Source organism: Colossoma macropomum, unplaced genomic scaffold, assembly GCF_904425465.1.
Source record: "Colossoma macropomum unplaced genomic scaffold, Colossoma_macropomum, whole genome shotgun sequence".
Classification (NCBI taxonomy): Eukaryota; Metazoa; Chordata; class Actinopteri; order Characiformes; family Serrasalmidae; genus Colossoma; species Colossoma macropomum.
This window is the reverse complement of record NW_023494806.1, coordinates 10,046,962-10,067,431: the sequence shown is the minus strand read 5'-3', so window position 1 is coordinate 10,067,431 and position 20,470 is coordinate 10,046,962. Positions and strand designations below refer to the sequence as shown.

The window sequence follows — 20,470 nt, the reverse complement described above, 5'->3', positions numbered from 1 at the left end:
CATTAGAACTTTTAGCATAGCTAACGTTACAAGCTGTTTTCCCAGCTTCACCAGTCTATGCTGAGTTTATTCAGCACTGTACAAGGACATTCGTTCTCAGTTTGTGCTAATAGCATAATCATGTTTGACTTTGAGAAGCGACACTGTGTCTTTATATTTCAATCCAAGATCAAAAAACATTTGCAAGGGAATGCATTTTATTTGCAAGGGAACGCAAAACATTTGCGTGGGAACGCAATGTCATTAACTTTTTTTTTTTTTTTAACCACGGCCCCTTAGGTGCTCCATAGTGAAGAGTGCACTGTGAGAGAAAATGAGGCACAGTGGAGTTTATTATATTTAAGAGTTTCTTCACTAAGTTTGCTCAGCCACCAGACTTCACCATGTTTATTTCTTACAGCAGCGGGCTGAAATCATTCTGGGGAACTCTACCGATTTTAAAAATTTCTGCCTATTTAAATGGTTAAGATTTAATCAAAGTAATTCCAAAAAGGTTTGATGTGAAATACTCCATTCTACTGAAACTTACTGAGTCAGAATTGCTCACAGTGGTGATCGTAACCAGACATCTGAAGCAGTTAATGCCTTTTAAAGCTATTTCAGAGTAAGTCAAAGAACCACCGGTGGTTTTCTGTAATAAAGAAAACATTGCTATATTTGTGTTGTTGACATCAGAACCCCTGGTTCCTATCACCACCACTGTAAAGAAACGAGTCTAAATTTCTCTACAATTCATAATTTCACTTCTGACCACTGTGAATGGCTTTGCTTACATCTCAACTATTGAATTATGCAGAAATTCCCATTCAACTTTGACAGAGACTCACTGTTAACTTAAAGAATCATCTAATATAATGACGTGAGAGTGCAGGCAGCTAGGTAGGTAGGTCCATAAACAACATCCCTAGTGTACAAAATGACATCTCAACCAGAAACTCCCTGCAACTCCCAGTCAGCTTTTATTACACTGACACAAGTGATTTTAAACCACAATGCTCTCATTAAAACACACAATACATGCATTTACCATGATGTTATGGTAGATGCAGGATTCTTCACCCGTACCTGTTTTGCAGCTTATGGCCTTTGTTATACTGGCGTACATCCTCATTAGCAATGCAGTTACATAAACGCATGGAGACAAACTGGGATAGAGGCTTTTAATAAACTGGTCAGAAGATTACACAAGCTGAAAGCCTCAGTCTGGACTGATACTCAGATTTTCTTTGTATATGGTATACATCGGGCAAAAACAAGAATGGAACATATTACCATATACTGATATATTTTTATACTTACATGTATTAGGAAAATATAAAAAGCTATAGCATCTGTCCAGTCGTGATTAATTTTAAAATATTAAAGTAGCTTTAAGTATTAAAAAAATTGGAACACAGACATGACACAGATTTTAAAAGTAGTGCAACAAAGGCAAAGTAGTTTAGAAACCAACAGAATATAATACATTTTTAGAGTTTTTAAACACAAACACACTTTCTCCACACATGGTACACACAAACAAACACAAACAATGTACAGTTAATGTATTACTAAGCCACATTTCTTCTGAAAATATTAAACAGGTCTACTTCTACTCCTCCTCTTTTTCAGTATTCTGCTTCTTGGGCACCTGGAGGTGGAATTAGACATGTAATAGTGTATAAACATAATACAATAAGTAGCCAAATGTCAATTTATCTAATGTCATGTACGTTAGATTTACAAAGTGTCCATGTCTATTCTAGAGTGGGCTGAAAGACATACCTTTGATGTCCCGGTATTTTTCTGAGTGCGCCGACTCTCTACTCTTTCTCTGCAAGGAGGCCTGTAATGAGGAACAAGAAAGATTTACAGTCAACTGTTACCTTAAGGTGTACAGAAAATGTCTCAATTGCTAAAAATATTATGGCACTGGACAAGGGCTGCAAGAATGAGTTGATTTTTTAAAAAAAGTTCACATTTATTTTTACTGTTGATTTTTTTTTTTACATTACCAGTTTTTTCATTTTGGCCAGGAGTGCCTTGACTTTTGGCCAGGGATATTAGTTTCAGTGCATCATTATATAAGAGTTCCACATACACCCCTCTAATATGGGTTCCCCATAGACTTGCCCTTTTCACCCTTTTAAAAATTTTGAAAGATATGTAACAGAATTAATCTTAAGAATCTTAATATTATGCATTATTATTATTATCATTAATATTATTATTATTATTATTATTACTATTATTAATATAATTGTTGCTGTCAGAAGAAAACCTTGTATCTCCATTTTTGTCGTTTTTAAAGATAATTTGAAGATGCCTGTTGTCCTTTACATTGTGTGTAAATTTCATGATGAATGGACCAAAAGAAACGGCTGAAAAAAGTCTGGTTCAATTGACTTACATTCAAAGTGAAGTAGGTTTTTTCCTTCTCCCATAAAGTTATCATTTTGGAAATACAAGGTTTTCTTCCAACAACAGCGATATATTACTTTTTTAATATTATGCAATATTAAGAAATGCACTCATTTTACAACTACTCATTTTACAACACAGAGAGAGAGTACAAACATGGCTTCACTTTATTATGGCTATAGTGACATCATTAGCAACCTAGGTCTCTATATAGTTGCAGCTACCCAATCATGCCTGGGTACTAAAAGGTGCAGCATATTGGACTGTGTAGGCTAAGCTCATGTTAGGAAAGCCAGCAAAGCTTGGAGTGGGATGGATGTTGCCCACTGAGGTTAGGTAAACCTTACCCTAAAGCCCCTGCAGGGCTAGCCTTGTCACCATCACTCAAAGGATCTGGGCTGAGGGTGTAGTTCTCTGCAGTTCTCCCTCGCTGACTCCTGCTTTTCCCTTGCAGCTCCACATTGGTGTTTTTCCCAGATGAGGCAAGACTCAGGAAGGGAGTGGGCTTCCATGGGTCTGTGCCTGAACCACAGCTTTGCCAACCCTGAAGAGCTGGTCCCAGGAACTCTTCACCAGGGTCTGCTGCATGAGTGCACACAGAGGCAGGAAATCATTATTAGATTATTAATCATTAATCTGAAAGATTATTAATTAAATTAGATTATTAATTATTATCAGGAAAAAAGACAAATGACACTGCATGAAATCTTCCCAACAAACTGCAAAGTGAGAACATTTTTATTTTGCAGTATTAATATGTAGAACTCAATTTATAACCTTAAAATATACATATTCATAAATGTAAGTGTCTGAAAGCATGTTTCCCCTTCACTACAGCTATTTGTGAAATGTTTTTATTTGGAGTTTTGTACACTAGTCAATGGTGCTTTTGTTAATTTGTACTTGCCTGTATTGGCTGCATAGTTAGAAATCATTAATCATAATTTATCACTTTTTACATCATTTTTTCTATCATTTCAAACACGATATTTTATGTCCATAAAATGAAGCTCTACCTTACAAAGATAGTTAAGATAAAGAGAAGAGTGTGCAGTATGTGTGCATTTGTGTATTCTCACCCTGGTGTCTCACTCTCCTCTGCCTCTCAGGAGAACTCCTTCCACACCTCTCTTTGGGAAGGTGGAGGGGTTTCCGTGGAGACACTCCATCTGTTTGGTAAGCCGTTGTAGGACGAAGGTCACACTTATCCTGAATAACCATGAACACAGAATAGGAATGATAAGCCCCAACTACCTCGAATTAAATTTTATATTCTCTATACACTGCTAATATTTTTAAAAGTTTTCTTAATTGGTAAAAGTTTTTCATTCAGTTTTGGTTTCAGAAATTGCTCCATTCTCCACAGTAAAACACTTCACAATGATTCCACAGTTACTACACCAAATGATTACGCTGATCTATTTGTACAAATAATGGAATTATGGGATCTAAAACTTTCTACAAAAATCAATGACAAGCTAAGATGATACTGGTCAACAGAAATCCCAGATGTTTATTCTGTCTCACTTAGACTGTAGTACCTGGTGATGAAATACAACATTCTCCTCCAGAGCCACACCACAGAACTCACAGGGAATGACCACATCGCCCTCTAGTGGACTGGATGGGGGGCTGTAGGACAGTGGGGAGACAGAGTGAGGAAGGTTTGGAGGGCTGGGGGTGCGGGGAAGGATCACATGACTGGCCCCGTGGCTGAATGTGTCTTCATACTGTAGAGACGAATCCTGCTTGCTGAAGGAAGCAATAGCAGAGGCTGGGCTGCATCCAGTCTGGGAAACAAAGTACACAAAAATAAACACCAGTCACTGAAAGTGTTATTTAAAAGTACCAAGAATATCAAGACGGTTCGTTCATGCTGAACTTTTTGCAATGCTTTAGTATTGTAACACTAATAGTGATTTAATAAAATAAAATAAAATAGAAGGCTTGGTCTTGAAATTAAACTACTGAATTATCCAATGTTAAGGGAGAAAAATCTCTTATAAATATTACAATTGCACCTTTTATTTTCAGATTTTTAAAAAAATACTTCTATACTATTTCATGATATGGAACACGTAACACTTATATATGGAGTGAGTAACATTTAAAAAGAGACAAGGAAGTGGTCTAGCATTAACTGTAAATGGAGCCTGAAACTTGAGATAGCTCTCATCAATAGTTATTGGATGCAACACAGGAAAACAACAGAACCACAACTAATGTCTCAGGTTTTTTTTTTTTGGGTTATGGGAGCAGGACTTGTCAAAAATGTACAAAACAAAATAAGGCTACATTCAGGCACTGCTGCTAGCAGATCCCCAGATCATCAAGGATGCCCCAATCAGATATTTTCCACATGTGTATATCTGCAAATGCTGATACATTAACATTTATTAAATGTAGAAACTGGGACTAAAATTCACCTGCATTAGCATTATGGAGAACGTAACATTGACTGCCGAAGGGTTACAAATGCAGTAAAATCAATAAAATGTAGACATTTTACTACAGTAGCCCAGCATCACCTAAACTGCCTTTCCAGGGTACAAAAAATTCACCATCAAATATGTTTGTGAAATATCAGTAAAATCTCAACATCTCTCGATGCCAATGTTTGTAAGAAATTATTTTTCAATAGAAATTTAATAGAAAATAGAAATAGAAATTACAAATATGATTCGGTTATTATCATGCGTCCCTACAAGTTCTTTATATAATTTTTTCGGCAAAAAAATGAACATAGCTTGTCCAATAAAAACTACTGGGTAAAGATATTTTAAGTGTTACAGCGTGCTTTAAACAGGTCAACATTAGACAACCAACAAGTACAACATTAATGTCGAAAAACCCAGAATATCAGTAAATCTAAGGGCTGAAGGATTGTGGAAAATTATCTGCAATTAATACAAATGAGAACAATTATTAAACCAACCTTTTCTGACCAATATTGTGAATAATAATAATAATGCAATTATTTTATATATATATATATATATATATATATATATATATATATATATAATAAGAATTATTATAATGTATATAGAAATTATATAAATTATGGTCTGAGGCCAGCATACCATCAGCATATCCACTTTTTCCACTTGCTTCTGATTAATCTAGCTTAACTACAGGAAGTTCCCATCTCTCATTCTCTCTAAAACTCCCCACTTTCTACTTTGTGCACAATAATAACTAAGCTAATGCTAATGCTCTGTTTTCTTACTCTTCTCTTTCTTAATCTGCTAGGTATTCTTACAATAAACAATGGAGTTGCCTGAGGGTGTAATTCCACAAGTGCCTTTACAGTCAGTCTCTCATTTAAAGCCACTTTTTTAAAGCCAACATTTTTGTCCTCACCAGGATATTTCTGTGTATCTTCTCAAGAGCTGTGAGAAAAGTGCAACTTGTTAAGCACAGCCATGTTTGCATATTGTTAGCAAAATATGGCAAAGGCTTGACGCCCTTATTGTTTAAGGTATTTGACTTCATGTCTATTATGGGAACAAGTCCAAAGCAAGCAGAAGACAAGCTGAACACCAGCATACCACTCCTGCAACCTCCCATTCAAATCTCCACCCAACAACACAGTTCACTAAAATGAGCTAAGCCATTCTAAGTCTTAGAAAATGTACAATAATTTCTTGCACATTTTAGAGTAAGAGTGCAGACATCAAATGATACGCTTATGGGGATAAGACCGCCTCATGGACTGCCACCACTCAACAGGTGCAACGCTGCTGACACTAGGTCACATGAAACGACCAGGTATAAAGAGGGTCAAAATGTCTAATATAATCAAATCATGTTCATATTTAGATAAGAATTTACATCAGTTCTTATTCAAATCATGTGTATCAAATCAAATTGGATTAAGCATTTGAAAATATCTGATTAAAACTAGCATTTACTTCATTAACACACATACACATTTTATATATACACACATATATATATACACACACACATATATACACACACACACACATATATACACATCTCCCAGTGTTTCATAAATGAGTCCGACGTATGACGTTCATTTTCATGTTGTGGGTGAGAGCTCTGACTGTGCTAGGGCCATTTTTTCTTGAGCTAACGAGGTCATCCACAAAGACACATCTTTTATCATAGCAAGAAAATCAAGGATGTCAGTTGTGAGTTGAATTGAATGTCGCAGGGCACTAACCAAATTTGTCATTAACAAATTAATAAAACTTAATAAAAAATTTTGACAAGTTAACCTCCCTGGTTTAGGTAGGCAAACTGGCTGGAGAGGATGACCATATTTAATGGTTCAGTGTTTATCAGATTCTACAGTCAGATTATTATCAAATCAGTGGTAACTATTAAAACTATACCTCAACAGAGGAACCTAAGATGTATTATTTTCCCAATTTTTTCCATTTCTTTATTTTTTTTTAACTACATATCTTGTTTATCACAGTAAGAAAAAAGGCACTTCATGGTAACAGTATTGAATTCAAGGTTCCAGATCAGTATTGGTACTGAAAATTTTCAAATGATCCCGAGCGTTTGTGTGTCCAAACATTTGACTGCCACTGTAAATGCCCTTTCAACACAAGCTTTTACAGTAATGATGTTATACACCATTTTGTATATACATAACTAACAAACTGCTAAAAGAAACTGTTGGGGCAAGTGTTAAAAGGAAGCTGCATAGCAGCAATATGCTGGGAAGAGATAAGTGAAGGCTTGGCTCTAACCTGGTGTAAAATGAGGTCCTCTTCTGGAAAGAGCTCTTCACAGAACTCACAGGGCAGCATGATCTCTGAGGCAGGGCTGTGAGCCGGAGCTGTGTTAGTGCTAGTGGGAGCATTGTTGCAGTAAGTATTGTTATTAGTGGTGGAGGACAGCTGGGAGTTGAGGGTGCTTCGGGCAGATTCCCTTCCTAGACGGTGGTCCCAGACATCGGTCCATATGCCCTGCTGAGTCCCCAGGTCGTCCTGGTCTCCGTCACTCTGCAGGCTGAGAGCCAGCAGGTAGTCCAGACCAGAGGAGTCGTAGTCTGGCAGCTGGCCTAGAGGCCACAGCAGGCTGTTGTTGTTGGTCTCCAGCTCCACTTCCTGATCCAGCACTGAGGAAATGAGCACATTCAAACATGCTTATGTTACTATGCGCACTAAAACAGCCAAAGACATCCTGTTAGCATAACAAGCCTTTTAAACCATGCTCTCCAACGAAGAGAACAGCACTGCTAATCAGAAGATGATTATCTTAGCAATTTCTGAGAGGGTTTAGACAAAGAAGTGCATGCTGATTTACTACTTCTACAGATTTGCAACTAGGGCTGGGCAATTACTGTGAAATTACATCACAACATGCTTTTCTGACTATACTGTAAATATCATCACTACTTTTAGAACTCTAAACAACTACATGTATCACAAAAAAGACAGATGTAGACAAATTATTGAAAGCCTGTAAACTACAACCACCAGTGTAAACACACAGTACCAAGCAGCTGACTGGCTGTCAGGCCATTATGCCATTGTTTTTTTTTTTGTTAACTTACTTTTACAAATTATTTTATTCTTTCTCCAGCTGCTTCTAAACAGCGATGTCCATTCTGACTAATTTTGATATTCGAGTATCCACGAGTTAAACTTTAAAACAAAGCATTTTACCTGGTAATTAAATATACACATGGTAAACTGGTGCTAACAGGCTAAAACGTGGCACAAATGAAAATTTGGCAGCTCACAGAAATGTACATTTGAAAATATGTCTTATTATTCCAAAACAACCAAAGGAATTCTTTAGTTAAAGGAGTAATGGAGACTACCTCTTCAGATGACCTAATGAGCTAACAATAACTCTAGGGTGCAGTGGTAGATGATGATGACTTATTTTAAACAACAGGTGTGTTGTGCCAAATTCAGACTCCCCCTTTGTGTGCATACGTCATATAGACACTATGAATTTTTAAATAAGATAAATGTCTAAAAATACAGTAAAATCTCGAATGTAATCTAGCCTCTATATGCTCATCTATATGCTCTATATGCTTTTTGTGCGTGCACACAAAAAGGGAGTGGATTCTGTAGATGAGGTGGAATTTTGCATTTGTCTAAAATGGCTGCCTGCAAGTCATCCTGTGTACTAAACTTCTAAACTTGACAGAAGTTCTGGAGATAAATTAATGGAAAAATATTTGAGCATCTATTGACCAATGTGCTAGTGTTTGTTTACTACATTAGCTCTGTGTTTTCAGCAAATACTGGAAAAATATTCTCTCATAGTTTATCAAGTCATTTCTGGTGCAAATTGCGAAAGATAAAAATGATGCATATTGTTTAAGTATTGTAAATTCATTTTTATATCGCCCACCCTTATTCCCAACTGGCACCTACAGCGAGCAAATTCATTGTTCCTTGGCGCCATGTTCCTCCTGGTTCCGGCTCCTATTGGTCCTCTGGTGCTATTGTGCAGTCTGGCCTCTAGTGGCCGTGGAGGGCCCCTCCGGTCTGCTGACCCAGTGCTGTTGTTGTTATGGCTCCTCTCCTGGGCCCTCAGCAGATTGTGAATTGGCTGGGTCTCAAACCAAGCTCCAGGTGACTGAGACCCTGTCCGTCTCTCCTGTGGAGGGGTCAGACTCCCACACAAAGCCGGGTGGATGTCTTTCTCTCTCAGCATAATGTTGCATTTGCAGACAGGGCACGGCTCTGTGCGGGTCCCGCAGTACTCCTCATGCTCTCTGGCCTGGCAGAAGACCACCTCCAGGTCGCAGTACTGACATGGAACCAACCGTTGGCTGCACTCCGAGCTCTAAAAACAGACTCTACGTAAACTACTACAATCGTGACAGAGGTTGTTTCTATATTAAATGATAAATGACATGCAGATCAACAGGACAATACCTGATGGGTCTCCATGAGACTTTTTTCAATCTTCAGGCCACATTTGCACTGCACCTATTAGGAATTGCTTAAAAGTACGCATGACAGTTTTTACCAAGTACAGTTACAGCATTGCCTTAGTTATTAGGGATGGGTGACCATCAATTTTCTTTTTGATCTAATACAAAGTAACACTAAGGGTAATATCACGATACTAATACTGATACTAAGCCTTCTTGTGCACATAAAAGGGGAAACTCTTTCTGATGTCTACAATGAAAATCAGTAAATATGTGCATTAAAAGTATATTTGAAAGCCTTAGTTTTACATAAACCACCACATACACTGCATGACTGTTTAAGGGTGTGTAATAACTCTGTACGTCCCTTCATCTTGCGCAGAAGCTAAAACGACCTAAAGCCACATTTTTGTGCATTATTTAAGCCAAACAATACAAGTTATATTTGCTGTTTTTATTCGATTTTATCAGTTTTTTCAAATATGTATTTGAAACACAAATGTGGCTTTTAGTATCAGGCTAATAAGTCTCTCCTCATTCAAAAAGACATGAAAATAAAATAAACTGTCCTTTACATTTGTCTGATCATTGCGATGTAACTGTATCCCATAGAAGTTCTTATCAGTTTTGTCACCTCACTGAAAGTAATGACATATCACGTGGGTTTCCACACTCACTTCCAGTTGGCTGGGTGCCAATTGTCTGTCATTTGCACATGGCAAAACAGCTAATGTGCCACCTTTGCTTTAAGGTTTAGCCCGGAGGTTACATCATGACTACCTTAGGACATCCTATCTTTGTGTTTTTTCACAATTTCAGTGTTTTAAGACACAAATAACAGGCATCATAAAAAAGAATATCCATTACTGCTTAAATAAAACACTTCAACATATTTTTGAGGATTGACTTTAAACAGGAAACGTGAGGATCAGAAGTATCAATGCTTAAGTACTGAATCGGCCATCTCTATTACTTCTACCTGTGAATGCTCCTGCTCCTTATGTTGCGGCAGTTCAGCTCGAGGGACTGGCTCTTGGCACACGTCACACAGGGCAATGTTCCGCCGGCAGTGGATCTCATGTGTGGTGAAGTTGGCCTCTGGGATGTCATGCTTGCTGTGGAGGTGGACAGGAGGAAAGAATGACAACCAGGAAAGGAGAACAATAGCATATATCAGGGGTGGAGAACTAAGGGGCAAAGTCCTGCACATTTTGGTGATTTCCCTGCTCTAGCATTTCTACTAAACCTTGCCAACAGCTACTGAATCAATGTGTTTGAGCAGGGAAATCACCAAACTGTGCAAGAATCTGCTCCTTCAAGACCAAAGCCCCCCACCCCCCACCCCTGGCATTTATGAGGAAAGGGTTAGGCTTAGGGAGGGTGAGAGGAAAATGAAACTCCTCACCAGTTGGTGCAAAGCTGGGTGCTTTCCTCAGCCATAACCTGTATAGAAAGAAAGATGCGAACAGTTGATTAGCCAAGTCTGAAAGTTTGATACAACATTTAGGCCAAATAGACACATTAAGCGTTTCACGGTCAGTGAAACTTTGCATGAGAAATATTTTCACAACTCAACAAAAGAAACCCAGGAGATATGATACGGTTTAACCCGCCCTTCTTTTGTTTGTAGACTGTCTGAAGATGCCCACTTTGGAAAGATAGCAACCCGCAGTGGTGTAGCATTTCCTGAGCTACCTTTCTTGGATACTTGGATACGAGCAGTTATCTGGGGCAGATAATGTTACCACCGGTAACTGAAAGTGTCTCAGGGCTTACCTTGTTTTTTATGTCGCTGGAACAACAACAGCCGAGTCTTTCACCTCGAGAAGGAAACAGATAAATGAACAGCGGCGTCGGCTAATTATTTAAAGCTATTCAGTTACTGCATTGCTGTCTATAATCAGATTTATCGTTAGCCATTAAATACCGAACACAGCTAACCTAACCAGCTAACTTAGCTAGCTAACCAACCTATAGCTCGCCAATCTGTGACAGCACAAAAAAGTAGCTAAAGCTGTAAACATGTAAAAAACGAACCGGCTTGGCTACCTCAAATTAAGATTTCTATCATGACCAACTAGGTATTAGTTTTGCTTTCGTTAACGAGAAAGGAGCAACAGTGCTGGATGAGGAAGCCCAATATTTTTCCACCTTGTTTTTTTCTTTTTGTTTCAAAGTAAAAGTCTCAGTGCCTATTTTAAAAGGGAATTCCACTGATTCTTGTCTTAGATTTTTCCTTACTTTAATACGTTGCTGTAAATAAAGTCATTCAGAGTGGTTTATTGAGAACTTTACCGAGTCCGAATTATTCACAGAGGTAGCTATAGCTTAGCTAGTAACCAAACGTCTGAGTTTAATGTCTCTCAAAGCTACCTCACCTCTCACAGGATGCTACTACAGAAATGGTTCCATATGTTGCCTGATGCCTGAGACATTGTTTCCTCATAGTTTTGCAATAAGATTTTGGCCCAACACTTTTTTTTTTAAATAAATGAAGAGGAGATATATGCAGGTGTTGCAAGACGAAAAAAATACCACTGTTACTATGATCAACATTACATATAAAACCTCACAAAACCTGCATATTCGCTCGTGGTTAAATTAAGAATTAATTAATGGTTATCTGCATTGTAGACATCCCCCAGTTGAAGAAATAAGAGTCGGTAAGTTTCTCTACAATGCACCATTTCACATAATCACTATGAATCACTTTGTTTACATCTTAAAGACTGAATAAAACAGATTTAGAAAAAAAAAATCGGTGGAAATCTCCTTTAAATCACATACAACAGAAATGCAAAATAATCCCTTAAAAGCAGTACGTTTACATACGTTCATAGAAATACCACCAAATGTAATTATTCGTTAGGAAGGCTGGTCGGCCGTTTGTTTATGCTGCCAGACGTTGTCCACAGCATGCATGGATAACAGCTACGTTCAACTTTTCTTTGCTTCTTTAATAGTCCGAACATGTCTTAAACGTGTCTTGAATGAAGTAGAAGACGTCCAGTGTCTACACAAAAGAAAGAAAACACACATGCATTCAATTTAGCACCATTATTTTCGTGTGGTGCAAGGCTTTTATTTTGGAAAACGAAGCAGCGGGGGCAGTATTAAACATCGTTCTCGGGGTGCAGCGCCATCTGCTGGACATGAATCTTTTTGTATCGTAACCAACAACCGAGACGGGACGTCGTGTACCGTTATATTTATTTCCAAAACTGGACATAAAAAAACACAGCGCTGTTTTATGTGTCTGGTAACATGTGATAGAGCGATATGGTGGTATCAGACCGCTCAGACCTCGTCGAACATATTATGGTAGGAATTTGGGATACTAACACAACGTAGGGAGCCGTTAACTAACAGTTAATTAAGCTAAATATGGACTGAATTTACAACAAACGCGACGGAAAATGTCAGCGAGTCGCTAAGATGCCAAAGCACGACAGTTTCTTTTGTGTTTGAAGAATCTGTTTACCTCAGTATAGGGCTAAGCTAACCATGTCAGCATGAGTCAGTGACCTCTACAGCAGGCTAATAACATGAGTAATGGTTAGGTCATGCTAAAATATATAAGCCCCTTTTTTTTCTTTACCGAAAGAGACGAGCTCACTTTCATTTCTCTCCTCGCCGTAGCCAGGTCACATGCTCGCTCGGGAATAATGGCTGCACAGGAACCGTCCCCACCATCTTCACTAGAAGGCAACAAACCTGGCTTCCCGAGGAAAATTCTCGCCAACAAGCTTGAGGACAAGCATTTGTGCAACATCTGTCAGAAAATCCTCAGGAGGCCGTTTCAAGCGCAATGCGGACACCGTTTCTGTTCATATTGTTTTAACAAAACAGTGAGGTAAGCGCCACTCATGGAGCCATACATACATACAGCAGCCGTCGAGCTTTACGATAAGCTTCCTACCAAGCCTGTCATCCATCTGACTGGCCCTACCTGACATAACAAAAGATGGATATGGCCTACCAGCCCCTTTTGGTGCTTTTTTGCTGACGTTTTGGTGTTTGTATTAGTAGTGAAGCTGGTGTCTTTCAGGCATAAGACAAACAATAGACTGTGTTGGGGTGTAGCTGGCCAGCTGGCTGAGCTATATTGTGCTCTGTTGCCAGCCAGATTAGATCTGTGGTAGGTATTGGGACTAATCAGTTGTCATAGCCCAAATAAAAAGGTGCAAGCCAGACTGTCTTCATCCACATCTTTACAGTGGTATTTATGCCCCCTTATTATTTTCCCATTTGCCTTTTTTTCAGCTCCGGTCCACAGAAATGCAGTGCCTGTATAAAGGAAGATATATTTGAGGAGCCTACATCTATTCTGAAACAAGGCTGTGTAAGTTGACACTGTAAACAAGGCATCAAATGATCATTAAGGTCAATGATTTTGGACTCATTTTCAGCATTTAAGGATTTACATGTTATATTCAGCCTGTGTTTACATAAAATGGGTTTGATTATTGCCGCAGGCAGGTTTAAATTTGATGCATAGCCTGTGTAAGAATATAACATTTCTCTCTATATAATCTCCAGGCTTTTCCTGACAATGCTGCCAAAAGAGAAGTTGAAGCCCTTGAAGCTGTGTGTATCAATGAAGGATGCAGTTGGACAGGCACTATCAAAGAATACGAGGTACACTGTGCTTCCCTGTCATCGGTATCTTTATTGGTAGTCAAATTCATGCGTCTAAACTGTAACCTTGACCATATTCATTTGTTGTCATTCTTCACAGGCCACACATGAGGGACAGTGTGATTTCATGATCATTCCTTGTCCCTCCTGCAAAGAGCTTTTAAGGGCCAATGAGCTCGAGCGTCACAATGAGAGAGAATGCCCTGAGAGGACCCTGAACTGCAAATACTGCAAAGAACCCTTTCATTTCAAAAACATTAAGGTGAGACATTTTACTGTGATGCAGATAAATGGACCGGGCACAGTTTCCCAAAAACATCTTAGTGTTAAAATGATCCTAACTGGTAGAGAGAGTGTTCTGTGTGATGCTCACTCTACCATTTAAGAATCATCTTTGTGCCATTGTGCTTTTGCTGTCTAGTTGCTTTATGATTTGTTTTCTTTTAAATGTGAGCATGACGTACATGGTTGTGGGTGGACTTACCATAAAATTGCCTGATCCCAGTTCTTCAAGCAGACTGCAGTTATTTCCCACAGTTGTTAGCTTTCACAATCCTGTGTTTACTTCACAACAAACAGAATTTAATTAAGTGCATTTTTATAAGTTGGGTGAATACATGTTAATAATAGAAGTCTGAAAAATCGTTTATTGAGAAAAATCAGGGGTCTTACAAAAATAACAAAAGTTTTAACTTCTGACTTAGTACTCTAACACCTTTAGAGGGCACTAGTGAGTATTGTTTGTTTATTTGAGCTCGAGCTGTATCTGTTGTCAGCTGGGTGCTACTTTTGATTTGTACTTTTTCTTATACAGTTTAACTGTTAAATTGTTAATGGCATTTTATTTAATGGCGATTAATTGTCAGCTAATATTTCATGATGGTGACAGGCCTAGTTGTGGAAGATCACCAAGGGTTGATTTTTGAAGAGTGAAAAATGTTATACCTTGCCCTTCAGGCTCACGATGAGATTTGTCCCAAATACCCAATGATTTGTGAAGGCTGTGCAAAGAAGAAAATTCCCAGAGAGAAGGTAAGTAAATTAGGACAGCATTCTTATTTTTCAGCTGTTATTATTATTAATATTAGTATGAAGTTTACAGTTTTGAAGCAGTATTTTCTCTGTTTATTCAGAAGGTGTTTTGTTTGGCTACATTTCTCCTAAAATGTTCTTGTTTTTCTTTCATTTAAAGTACGTGGACCACATTAAGCTGTGTACCAAATTTCGAACTCCCTGCAGATTTCATGTTGTCGGCTGTGACATGTCCGTAAGTAAACCTATTGCACGATCCTGTATGTAATGTCTTTGTAGTTCTTGTCATATAATCACTCAGATGACTTTTACTTGCCTTCAGGTGGAGAAGGAGAAGATCCACGACCATGAGCGGGCATGTTCCTATGAGCACCTGAACCTCTTGCTGCACTTCATCATGGGCATCAAGGTGAACCTGGAGAGTCTGCAGCCCCAGAGCCTGGAGCTGGCCAGCCACAAGATCCAGGAGCTGCACCAGTCTCTGCGCGAGCTCGAGCTGAAGATGGGCCAGCTGAGTGCGGGTGCTCCCGTGCAGGGGGCCTGTGCACCTCCCCCACTTCCGCCACCAACCCTGGCCACCTCCTTCACCCCTCTGCCCACTGCGGTCGGAGCTGCCCTGGAGCTGCAGCTCCACAGCGAGAAGACCAAGGTGGCAGAACTCAGTCGTCGCTGCCAGGAGTTGGAGCTGAAAGTGGGCACCTTCGAGAACATCGTCTGCGTGCTGAATCGTGAGATGGAGCGCTCCGCCACCACCATGGAGGCCTACAATCGCCAGCACAGGCTTGACCAGGACAAGATTGACATACTCAACAACAAGGTGAAAACTCATTTTGGTACAGCTGTCCTGATCCAGTATGACTGACTGGTTTTGGAGCTGAAGCTATATCAAGGCTACATTAAATATAATCAAATTTTACTTGTTTTTTTCACACCACTGAGAGTTGACGAATAAGCATTATCCATTAATTATTGGAGTGAGACACATTTTCAGAAGTTAATAGGTGGTTTAAGTGTCTGTACTGCAGAACTGTTTTAAAGTGGACACTGAAAATAACCATATCTGTAGTACATTAGTAATAAGGTGTACCAGAGTAAGCAGCACACTTGCACAGTACTGTTATTGTGGACACTTGGAAATACCGTCACTGTGTTTTAGGTGAAAAAGTTGCAGCCAAAAAAACAGGATTCCATAAATTAATAAAGACTACTGTGCGATTAGATAAAAGCTTTTTGAAAGCTTTGGACGTTTTTTCTTTGAAAGACAGAAATACTCACATTGTGCAGCACTGTGCAAAAGTCAGGGATTACACTTTATTTAATTTTCAAAATAAATAAAAGTTGTTAAAGTTATCCATCATTTATTAATTTAAAAGGATATTATGCAGAAGCCTCCACAACTAAACATAATGTAAAAATTTTCAGTATCTAATGTGTCCGCCTTTTATTTTTATTACAGCTTACTTTTTTTCCGGAGACTTACAGTTTTTCAAAAAAACATCTGTGGGGATATTTTTCCACAGATCCAAAGTTCACTCTTTGAAGTTTGTTGCTTTTATTTTTCCTTTTCACAATCCATTTAATCCCCATTATAAATTTAGACTCATCAGTCTATAAAATCTTACTCCACATCTCTTTCCTTTTCTCCGTAATGGCTTCTTGAGACTAATAACATTTTAGACTAATAACATTGAGTTATCTTCTCACAGTGGAAGGATGGACAGAAACTCCTTTTCTTTTTTCAGATCTGAAGTAAGAGTGGAGCTTGATTTTCTTCTCTCTCAAAGATGAAGGCTTTAAGTTCTGTTTATGGTGATGGTGACAGTTTTGGTGTCTACCAGGTCTTGCATGGTTGATAGGAGTCCCATTGTCTCTATAGCATTTAATAATTTAGACTAAAGTTTTGTAAACTTCTGTTTTTTTGTTTTTTTTTGCTTATTTTCCTTTGACTTTCTCTTTCTTTATGCAAGTGGATTATGTTATATCTAATCTAATCAGAAATATCTCCTTTAGCCATTTTAGATGCTTATGAAAGAAATCTGCTAGGCAGCTAAGCTGAGTTTGGGTAGTTGTGTGAATGTTAGTGTCGCTTTCAAGGTGAATATGATATCAGTGACACATTTGGGAACAGCCTTTGTTAGGAGGATGCAGCTGTAACTGGTTGGTTTTAAGATTAAAAGGGTGGAAGAGTTAAAGTGGCAGTAGGTGCACAAAAGTAAAGAGTGGACAAATTTAAATGCTGACTATGAAAAAGGCTTGTTAAATTACTTGTATTGGGGACTAAAGACACTAAAGACAAGTGCACTGGTAAATTGCTGACTTGTGCAGGTGCATAAACGTGTATACAAGAATGTGTGTATTTTGACATGGTCAAATTTGCATACAATGTACTATACTTGACTATACTTATGGTTATCTTTTTGAATCCTGAAGGTTCGTCAGCTGGAGAGGACGGTGAGTCTGAGGGATATCTCCATCGTGGAGATGGAGGGGAAGATGAGAGAAATGTCTGCTGCCACATACGACGGCGTTTTTGTGTGGAAGATCTCGGACTTCTCGAAGAAGAGGCAGGATGCTGTAGCCGGACGGGCCCCGGCCATGTTCTCTCCTGGTAGTGATACGATAAGAGTTCTTTGTTTTTATTCCATTAGGAATAACTACGATGCTAATTGGAGGTCTTTGTTGCATTGTGTTCAAACAAAGTATCCCTTCTCTGTTTTTTGCAGCGTTTTACACAAGCAAATATGGCTACAAGATGTGTTTGCGTATCTACCTGAACGGGGATGGAACGGGGCGTGGCACTCACTTGTCTCTGTTCTTCGTGGTGATGAGGGGACACAGTGATGCCTTGCTCAAGTGGCCTTTTAACCAGAAGGTACTCTCGTATTAGTGTGTGGACGGAATATTGTTTTAAAGACATTAGAAGAAATGGTTCTCCTTTGTTGAAAGTTTAGTAAACATCTCATATAGCTTGACTGAGTTGAACTTCATGCCTTTTCAAGCCAATTTTATTATAAAGCACAGTTGCACAGTGAGAATAAAGATTTGACCTATAGCTATGGATATGGTCCCCTACATATATTTACAAATATATTTGTAAATATCTGAATTTACTATGTTTGTTTAAATGGTAGCTATGTCTGCCTTCAATCTGCTCACTTTTTTATAACTATTTCCCAGTGCTGTTGTTGCATTGATTTTGATATGCAAAGAGTGTCATCTAACAAAGCCAAACATTCATATTTTTCAGATTTTTGTTTGGTTTGTGTCACAAACTATTGTTTTTGAACAGGAATACACATGAGTAGCAAATATAATCATTCATATTTCAGCATTACTCTGATTAAATATTGAAATAAGCACTTAGCAGTCTGAAATGCACTATGAATGAACTCAGGCAGTTGCTTGGAAAAAAAACCACTTTACATTTAACAGTAAAGGAAACCTTGTGCATCTTTTATGCAGTGATAGAAAACACGACAGAGCACAGAAAGCTCTGATTATACATGCTGACATTTCACTGTCTGATGTGGGCATGCATGTTTCTGAATGTATAGCCAGTGATGTGCTCAATTCGACACAGTTTATTTGGTAGCCAAATGAGGTGACAATCTGGAATAAAAAAAATTCAATAGAGAAATGAGAAAACAGCTGATATTGCATCTCACATTAAGTTAAAAAGCAACATCTGAGCAGAGCTATATATGGAAACGTTTTAAAGACAATGTTGACAAATCTGAATCATCATTGTTGGCCTACTGGTATTGTGTGAACTCTCATATGCCACAGAAACAAAGATAGATCACAGACAGAAACAAAAAGAATAATCAGGTACACATCGCTTCTTATGCTAGCTCTAGGCACCAGACCAGATTGGTGCAGTCATCTAGACAAAGTGGTCCCATACAATTATCAGACAGTTGTTGTCACATTATAGTCATGGCTGCACACGATAAGTAAATGTTGAACATTTCATGTTTTCATTTTCGTTATTCATAAAATATCACCATAATGCAGTAATACTGTTCATTTAAATAGGCAGATATTTAAATAGTAAAATAAAGGTTAAAATGCCCAGCCTTTGAAGCACGTTCACTGTTGTATCTGCAGGTCACTCTTATGCTGCTGGACCAGAACAACAGAGAACACATCATTGACGCCTTCCGGCCCGACATCTCCTCCTCCTCCTTCCAGAGACCCGTCAGCGACATGAACATCGCCAGTGGCTGCCCGCTCTTCTGCCCGCTCTCCAAACTGGACTCCAAGAACTCCTACATCCGGGACGACACCATCTTCATCAAGGCCATCGTCGACCTCACCGGCCTTTAGTGGTGTAAGACGTCTGTGTGCCTCCATGCGGCCACGCGTGCTCCTCAAGCCTGCGGTGGTTGTTTTGCAGTGCCGTTCTGAGGCCTGGGTCCTCTAGGAGAGCTCTGCTGGTGGGCCTGCATGCCCCCAAAATGACTCCCATTCCCAGGGCATTGTTACTCTGGGATTTACATTGCTCTACATTATGTTGCCAACCAAAATTGTACCTGGAGTTTGTGCAGTTTTACTGTAATATAGTTGCCCTTTGGGAACACTCTTTCTCCCCTATAGCGGGATAGCTGTCAGCAGTGATTGTAGTGTAACTATTGATGCCTGTGCCATAGATGTTGGCACTCTGCCTTTTATAGAGATTGAGAGAAGAATTTACTCACAGGATAGAAGTCATTTCATTTCCAAGCGCTTTTGCTTGTGCTGTGGCCAGTATTTCGGGGCTTGACTTTTTTTTTTTCCAGTTTTAGTGTTTGAACTATTTGCGAGTGAATATTTTTTTTGCATAGACAGACGTGGAGTTTCAATAACAATGAATGAAGCTGACAAATTTTTTTGCAACTATATAGTTACTCCCCTCCCCACTTCATATACTATCTAACTGTTGCTCTGAGCATATGCATCAACAGTCTTCTTACATTCCCTCTTTGCATTGTGTGCCTCTGATATCTCAAGTCCTGTGTTCATTGGTACTTATCTGTAGTGGTGGACATTGCTTGAATTCCATGAAGTCCAAAGCGCAGAATTTGGGTTTTCGAACCTGCTTGGTGTTTGAGCTGTGTGTATGTGGAGATCTTTATTTTTTTATTTGTTACTTTTTTCCCTTCCTTTCCATTTTTGGTGTCCTTTGCTGTATTAGTTTGCATGTTGGATCTGTGGAAGATACATTCAAGTTAGCAAAAGACCAGGTTTGCACCTTGAACCTGAGAAGTGAAGGCAGTTTCATCGTAACTCCCTGTCCGAGGGGGACGACACGCTGGTGTTAAAACGCTTGATTTCCGCCTCTCATGCCTCTATGTAGCCTATCACCTCACTTTGAGCAGATATGGTCATCGGTCATCTCAACCGCAAGGCATCTGGGGTTCGTGACACCTCAACTGGCAGCATTTAGCCTAAACTGAGTGGAGAAGTAGACTAGGACTGAAAATCTTGTGCTTTCTTGTGGTGTGGAAGGGCTGATGTTGAATTGTACTTTGATGTTTTCTC

General features: G+C 39.0%; 2 protein-coding genes across 9 annotated transcripts; one reads left to right on the top strand and one right to left on the bottom strand.

Annotated features, from left to right (window-relative positions):
- Positions 1 to 1,146: 1,146 nt before the first annotated feature.
- On the bottom strand, positions 1,147 to 13,079 carry trafd1 (TRAF-type zinc finger domain containing 1). 6 transcript variants are annotated; one of them, XM_036598377.1, is made up of 13 exons: positions 12,879 to 13,079; positions 12,113 to 12,293; positions 11,057 to 11,100; positions 10,686 to 10,723; positions 10,260 to 10,395; positions 9,282 to 9,335; positions 8,775 to 9,189; positions 7,128 to 7,498; positions 3,942 to 4,190; positions 3,480 to 3,609; positions 2,748 to 2,982; positions 1,765 to 1,825; positions 1,147 to 1,630 (listed from the first exon to the last, which is right to left on the bottom strand). In XM_036598377.1, exons 4-13 carry the CDS (start codon positions 10,718 to 10,720, stop codon positions 1,592 to 1,594), a joined length of 1,725 nt encoding a protein of 574 aa, XP_036454270.1. In that variant the 5' UTR covers positions 10,721 to 10,723; positions 11,057 to 11,100; positions 12,113 to 12,293; positions 12,879 to 13,079; the 3' UTR covers positions 1,147 to 1,591. The 6 variants fall into 6 exon arrangements, with proteins under 6 accessions (XP_036454270.1, XP_036454271.1, XP_036454275.1 ...); XM_036598378.1 differs by having other exon boundaries at positions 12,897 to 13,079; XM_036598382.1 differs by lacking the exon at positions 12,113 to 12,293 and having other exon boundaries at positions 12,897 to 12,914.
- traf2a (Tnf receptor-associated factor 2a) lies at positions 12,414 to 20,233 on the top strand. Of its 3 annotated transcripts, none has more exons than XM_036598375.1 (11): positions 12,414 to 12,601; positions 12,924 to 13,133; positions 13,544 to 13,622; positions 13,820 to 13,918; positions 14,019 to 14,180; positions 14,876 to 14,950; positions 15,111 to 15,185; positions 15,273 to 15,767; positions 17,381 to 17,558; positions 17,674 to 17,822; positions 19,058 to 20,233. In XM_036598375.1, the coding sequence occupies exons 1-11, from the start codon at positions 12,531 to 12,533 to the stop codon at positions 19,274 to 19,276; spliced, it is 1,812 nt and encodes a 603-aa protein (XP_036454268.1). In that variant the 5' UTR covers positions 12,414 to 12,530; the 3' UTR covers positions 19,277 to 20,233. The 3 variants fall into 3 exon arrangements, with proteins under 3 accessions (XP_036454268.1, XP_036454269.1, XP_036454267.1); XM_036598376.1 differs by having other exon boundaries at positions 12,920 to 13,133; XM_036598374.1 differs by lacking the exon at positions 12,414 to 12,601 and having other exon boundaries at positions 12,621 to 13,133.
- Positions 20,234 to 20,470: the final 237 nt, after the last annotated feature.